Source organism: Carassius carassius, chromosome 39, assembly GCF_963082965.1.
Source record: "Carassius carassius chromosome 39, fCarCar2.1, whole genome shotgun sequence".
Classification (NCBI taxonomy): domain Eukaryota; kingdom Metazoa; phylum Chordata; class Actinopteri; order Cypriniformes; family Cyprinidae; genus Carassius; species Carassius carassius.
The window spans coordinates 20,925,483-20,932,772 of NC_081793.1; the positions used below are offsets into that span (position 1 = coordinate 20,925,483).

A 7,290-nucleotide genomic window follows, 5' to 3' on the forward strand; every position below is an offset into this window, starting at 1 on the left:
AAATTACATAAGGCGACAGTAATTATAATTAATTATAATTAACTATGTGTAGGTCTGCTTGTCTTCTAACTAGTTGCAATCTGTTTCCAGTTTGTCAGACACAGGTTACAGCATGTGGTTTAGTTGTTCCAAATTATAGGAGGAGCAGCCAGTCATGGCCTACTTTTCTGCCAAGCAACGTCACATCTGATTGCTTTAGCAACTGGTTGCCAAGGTAACAAAAAGAATAAAGACAAGTTCTATAGGACTCTGATAGCAAAAATCCATTAGCTTTTTCACGCTCAGGTTGGTGTGTTTCGAAAATCACTCACATTTACTGTCCATTTATGTACACTAGTCTTTTCTGACCGTTTATCTTCAATGGGTTACTAATGGGTTCAATATACTATATGGATCAGCTTTGAACAAGTTTGTCACATGAAGGTACTTTATCTCACTGCAATTTGCAAGGAATGACAGGGATGCGGCTCCAAAAAAATAATAAAAAAAATAAAAAATTGGTATTAGCTACAACAGATACTGGAACAGTTGAGAGCATACCATGAGTTTAAATCACTAGTGGGAGTTTTTTGTTTTTCACATTTCAAAAGTGTTAACAGGACATTTATGCTTTGTTTATGAGCATCCTTGCAAACAGTATATCACACCCGTCTGTTCAGTTGATGCACCATTACCACCTTTATAATGAGAATAATCATATTATATTACATGTATTATACAATATGCTATAGGTTTAATAATACCTAACTTTTGGAGAAAAAAAAGCAGAATGTGTAGAATAACAAAAATATTGCAAAATCATTTGAAAACACTTTTTTTAAACCTCTCTCCTTTGCATATTGATTTTAGCCTCCAAATACTGACTGTCTCACTGCCTACCTTTTCAAAATAACTTGATATACAACCATCCTCTCCAAACCTTTATGGACATTGACACTGTTATTTACTTGACAGTCTATTGGGCAGTCTCAAGATTTCAGGCTTTCATCCAAAATATCCAAAATTGTGTTCCGAAGACGAACTGAGCTTTTATGGGTTTGGAACATCATGGGGGTAAATGACAAAATTTTCATTTTGGGGTGGAGTAACCCTTTAATATCCACCTCATCCAGCGTTCACTTCATAGTATCCAGTTTTTTTTTACTGTGGAGTGAGAAACCACAAATGATTCATTGCATGAGTGAACTATGAATCAAAGTGAAGTCAAACTGAGTTGTGTACAATTGGTATCACTAGCTCTGATTCCAAACAGCTGAAAGTAATCACACATATGACAAGAATGCTGAAATATTGGAAAAAGATTCTCAGATCGACATACGATAATCTTATTAGACAATGATTTGTCGGTACGATTTTACTGGTGCAGTTTTTCACGGCATTTACTTTGGACCTTAAATCCTAAAGCTAAAACCAAGACTGCATTCTAAAAAATAAACATCCCACAACTGCCTGTATTAACATGCACCTTCATAATTATTATTATTTTATTTATTTCTATGTTTATTTATTTATTTTTTACATTGATTCATTTTTAAGACTTTTCATCCAAAGCAATATAAAACATGAAAAACGTAATTATGATAAGAGGATATGGCAACACAGTCTCTAAACTGCTAGCAAGTGGAGCGAAAGTATTCATCTAACTCCGCCTCTGACTGTTTGACGTCACTGCCTCAGTCTTGACACATGGTCATGATCATCACATTTCTTCCACAAACACATACACACACACACACACACACACTCACGCACTTCAAGCCTCATATGCCGGTGCTGTAGAGCAGGGTCTATTCTCACTTGCAGTTACTCGACGAATGAACGCTGTTCTATATAGCCTTTCGTTTCAGTTTAATATTTAAAAAACATTTCTGCACGGAATAAGAGAGATTATGTCCAGACAGCTTACAATGAATCCAGCTTTCCTACCTTCGCAAACTAACGGCGTTTTGAAGGCGCTCCTGGAAAAACCTCTGAAACTACCTTTACACCAAGATGAAGGTGATCAAAGCTTTCATTTTATGACTGTTATGTTGCAGAGTATGGAGAATAATAATTTTGCTGTTAGCTTTATTGTAAAGAGCTGTCATCTGATTCCTGCTGCAATCTACAGAATAAATAGCCATTTGTTTTAGCTGTTTTGAATATCCTTTTAACTTTTTATTCGATAACGTTAAGTGTATAATTAATGAATAGACTTCACTTAGAGATTACATAACTGATATTACAGTTCTGAATAATAACTTTATAAACCACACTGAATTTTTTTTTCATTTTTGAATGCAATTAAAAACATCGCTTAAAAATCAGTAAAACAAAATGTTTATTGAATAAAACAAAGTTTTAGCTTAAATGCTTTTTTATTTAACAATTTGAGTATTAACAATGGAGAAATCTGTGTTGAAACTTAAAACTTTTAAAAAGTAAGTAAAATTGTAAAATTTAAAAACAAGTTAAATGGATGTAAAATGGATTTCTTTACTGTGCATAGCTGAGATTGCAACGAAATTGTAACCACTTTAAAAATAATGGAAAAATTAAACAAATAAAACCCTTTTAGCTATTCTAAAATTACATATATAAAAATACTGAATTGTAATGGTTCACAGCTTGATGTGTTAACTAATGGTAATATTCTTTCAGGCTTTGTTAAGGAGAGAGAGAAGGTGAAAAAGCTGGAGGAAGAAGGAAATGCTCCTCAGTCAGCTTTCTTAGGGCCAACGCTCTGGGATAAAACATTGTCTTATGATGGAGACAACTTTCAGTTGGAGTATATGGACCTTGAGGAGTTTCTCTCTGAAAATGGCATCCCCTCCAGTCCCGCACAACATGACCAAAGCCTCCATCACCAGCAGCAGCAGCAGGCTTCAATGCCTCTGGGTCCCATCTCAGTCATGGACCTCAGCAGCCGACCTGTGACCTCCATCAATACAGGCATGGTTCCTCAGAACTGCCTCCACAGCACGGGCAGACCAGGTACAAATGTTTCTGTGTCCCACAGTGTCAATTCTAGACCCTACTGTTGCCCATTCTGCTCTATAGATTAGGGGGTGGTGTTAGCGCAGTGGATAAGACACATGCCTTTGGTGTGAGAGACCCGGGTTCGATTCCACTGTGAGACACCAATGTGTCCCTGAGCAAGACACTTAACCCCTAGTTGCTCCAGAGGCGTGCGACCTCTGACATATATAGGAGGATTGTAAGTCGCTTTGGATAAAAGTGTCAGCTAAATGAATAAATGTAAAAAAAGACCCTTGGAAAAGATGTTAAGCTGGGTCAGATATACTGTCTAGATATACTGTCTAAATATGACAGTGGGTGGGTGATAAAAGGGAAACAGAGTATGTGTTTTAGTTTAGTGAGAGCGTGTTGGAGTTTTGGGTATATAGCTTTCCTCTGTATGGCTGCTTTGTTCCTATTCTTTGACACATAATTTTGTTCTATTTTAATATAAAAAGTTGCATATAAGCCAGTTTGACAATTTCAAGTAGCTGGAATGAATTATATGATAAAATACAGATGGTATTATCTCATAATAATAATAACAGCCACATAAATTATCTGGGTGCTTGTCTGATGACAAGCAAGACTATACGATTTTCTTATTTTCTGAAACATTAAAAGTAGTGTAAAGACGGCTCAATTTTACCACCCAAGCCTTACAGTTAATTTGTGAATGGAAATCTCAGACTAGCCTATGATGAATTTATCATTTATTAAATGTAAATGGTGAATTATAATAATTAATTTCTCATAAAAAAAATCTTTAACTGATTACAGCAACATAACATTTTCTAGATGTTTTAATACTTCTGCTAAAATATACACAGGATAATAAGTGCTTTCAAGAAACTCTGGAGTGTTTATATTGATACTAAAACATAGAAGGACTATGCTGCTTTACATATTTGATGTTAATGATTTTCGAATTTACATGAAATATATGCACAAATCGACAGGACTGACAGTACTTTTTATTTGCACTTTATTAATGTGTGGTGCACCTCCTAGTGGAATGAAATGCTCATGACAGCTGTTTTAACCATCTGTCACAATACACAATACATTACCACTGAATTACACTTACACCATGGAGTCAGCAATAAATAGACTGTTTTTCCTTTCATAGTTTTGCCTCCATCACGTAACACACCAAGTCCAGTAGACCCAGAGGATATTCAGATACCAGTGAGCTACGAGCCCGATCCAGCAGACCTCGCTCTGTCCAGCGTGCCGGGCCAGGAGGTTTTCGACCCACGTAAATGCAAGTTCTCTGAAGAGGAGCTGAAACCTCAGCCTATGATCAAGAAAGCACGCAAAATCTACATTCCTGATGATATGAAGGTAATTTGTGTCTAGTTATTCAGCCCCCAACAGAGTATGTTTGTCACCCATTTCTCCCTTCACCATTGACCAGCTGGGCAACAGGTTCTTGCTTAGAAGCTTATATCCGTTCATTCATCCTTTGGCGGCCTGGCCCACGTGATCTTCTTTTTTCCTGGTATCGCTCCAGCTCAGCTGGGTTTAGGATTAAAGGATTTGCTGTTTTTAATTTGTTCAAATAGAAGTGAATCCCTACCCAGCTTTGCAGAGTAAATTACTCAAATATATATATATATATATATATATATATATATATATATATATATATATATATATATTTAATATAATTTATTTTATTTTTTATTAAGCTGTTTATGGAACCTTTACACAAAATCCAAAAAATATGTTTTTTTGTTCATCATATTTTATATGTCGGGATTTTATGGTTCAAATAGTATGATGTGGCAGAATATAGAGCTTATGATCATCAGTTTTAGTCAGACGTCCAAAAAGTAAAAAGATAATCAAGTAAAAGTTACTTCAGTCCAGTAAGTTTTCATCTTGACATAATACAATAAAAAATGTATACTTATGTTTACTTAAGAAAATACAAAATCAGAGCTTTCACAGCAAAAAACATAGTACCCCACAAAAAGAAAAAGAAAAAAAGAAAAAGTGTAGAAACAACTTTGACTGAGAAATTGCTAGTAACACGTTAAATTTCAACATGAAATTTTTTCAACATTTTCTTGTAAAAAGTACAGTACTTTAGTACACAACTACTAAACAACTACGAAAAATATTTTTATAGTGCTGAAATTTTTACAAAATGACTATAAAACTATAAACTATAAAAGGTTTTTCAGCTGATCATGTTGATAATTTCAAGTTTTTTTGTGCATCACATGATGCAGTAGGCTTTATAGGGTTAACATAACCATTAAAAACACTAAATAATCAGAGTAATCTTGACATAATGTAACAAGGCGCTCCCGTCTCTTCCCCACCCTTTTATTCTGGATATTTTGAGCAGAATGAAAAATACTGGGCACGGCGCAGAAAGAACAACATGGCTGCCAAGAGGTCACGGGACGCTCGACGCCTAAAGGAGAATCAGATTGCCATCCGGGCTGGTTTTCTGGAGAAAGAGAACGCGGCTCTCCGACTGGAAGTTGCCGACCTTCGGAGAGAGCTGGGGCGGTGCAAAAATGTCTTAACAAAGTATGAAGCTCAACACGACCCCCTGTGAGACCACCCAGGTGCTCTTCGAGTTCCCCCACCCATGCCCTTCCAATTCGAAGGACATTATTCTTGGGTTGAAGTCCACTGGATCTGTTTTCCAGCCAGCCCTCAGTCTGTTTTTGACACCTTATAAGGCAGAAACATTACTTTAGAGATCTATCCACTGTCTTTCTCTATTTGTAATCGCAAACAAAGCCGTCGTTGTTTGCTGATCATGTTACTTATTATTTTACTGTGTTGTAGCATTTGTCCACAAACGTTTGCCTTGATTTGTCATAATTTAGCAGTTAAATCTGAGCTAGTGGATCTTCTGCTGTTCCACTACAGAGGGGTACATGTGCATAGCTGCTTGGGGCACATAAAGGTTTTGTGTCTCCATAAAGACAATATTGTCACAGACAGAATAGAATGTAGCAGGATTTGAGAGTTTGAATGCGTTAAATAATTCTATATGACCATAATTACTAAATATATGTATATCCTTGGAGACAATCAAGTTGTTTATATTCCAAAGCGTAATGAAATAAAGATGTAAGCTACTGGAAATCTGTGCCACAGAGCATGATTGAAATTGGTTGTTAATTTATTATGAACCAGTAGTTTTTTGTTGGTGAATGCTGTAAATTACTTTCATTTAAAAAGTTCACAACCAATCCCTTTAAATCCTGGGATGCTAATTTAGAGTTCAAACTGTGATCAAGGAAAGCATTTCAAACAAGGTCTCAATGCCCTTATTGCTGACACAAACAGGCAACCTGCTTTTTAGAGTATATTGATACAGATATGTTGCCTTTTGTTGATCAGTTGTGAAATGAATGTAGTGCAATGTGTTTTATGTCTGTCACTCTTTACTACAGACCAAATGATATGAAATACAATAAGGTTATAATGTCATATTACAATTAAATGTTTTTACAAAGTTATTCTTGCTTTTGTACAGTATTTTCATATGAATTTCTGAATATATATATCTATGTAATCTGATGTATACTGTATATTTATAGGCTTCAAATTCTATGGAATAAAGTTTTAATTCTACAGGCTACTGTATATGGGCATTAATATAATACATTTAGTACCATGAACTTTACATCGTGGTTTCTTTACCTTTTCTTATTCAGTCACTTTAGTATTATGTGCATCAGTATCAAAACTTTTTTTCATGTTTCCTTTTTTTTTGTTTGTTGTTGCTGTTAAATTATATTGTGATGTACGATCATGAAATATGGTATTATTTGCCAAACTTGGTAAAAGAGCTCTACTCTTGGCCACATGTTGTCAATCATTGTATATTTCAACAAACAAGATGTCTTTTATATTAAATATATTCAAATACAACATGTTTAAATTTTGACATTCTTTCTTCAGATTATTATAAGGCTTAAATATTTGCAATATGTTGTCTGCTGTGGTCCTTTTTGGTTCCCTTTTCCTGTTTCATTGCTCTTAATTAAAATAAAAAGCTTTTGAAAAGCTGATATTTGGTGATGTTGTGTTTAATGAGTAAAATATTAATGTGCTGTATTATAAATATTTAAAGTCTTTCCTTCAAGATTTCACAAAGGCTTAATTTGCACTACAAACTCATTAAGGGCCAAATAATTGTAAGAAACTTTTGTGATTTCATACTCTGTGTATATTGGAAGATTGAAAAATTAAAGATGTTTTTCTCAAATAACCACTAGAGACCACTATCCAAAAATGCTTGTTTGTATTTCTAAATATTGT

General features: G+C 34.7%; 1 protein-coding gene across 1 annotated transcript; it reads left to right on the top strand.

Moving 5' to 3' along the window:
* Window positions 1-1,715: 1,715 nt before the first annotated feature.
* Window positions 1,716-5,884, top strand: LOC132121607 (hepatic leukemia factor-like). Its single transcript, XM_059531187.1, has 4 exons — window positions 1,716-1,998; window positions 2,641-2,973; window positions 4,127-4,341; window positions 5,354-5,884. Exons 1-4 carry the CDS (start codon window positions 1,890-1,892, stop codon window positions 5,567-5,569), a joined length of 873 nt encoding a protein of 290 aa, XP_059387170.1. The 5' UTR covers window positions 1,716-1,889; the 3' UTR covers window positions 5,570-5,884.
* The last annotated feature ends 1,406 nt before the right edge of the window (window positions 5,885-7,290 follow it).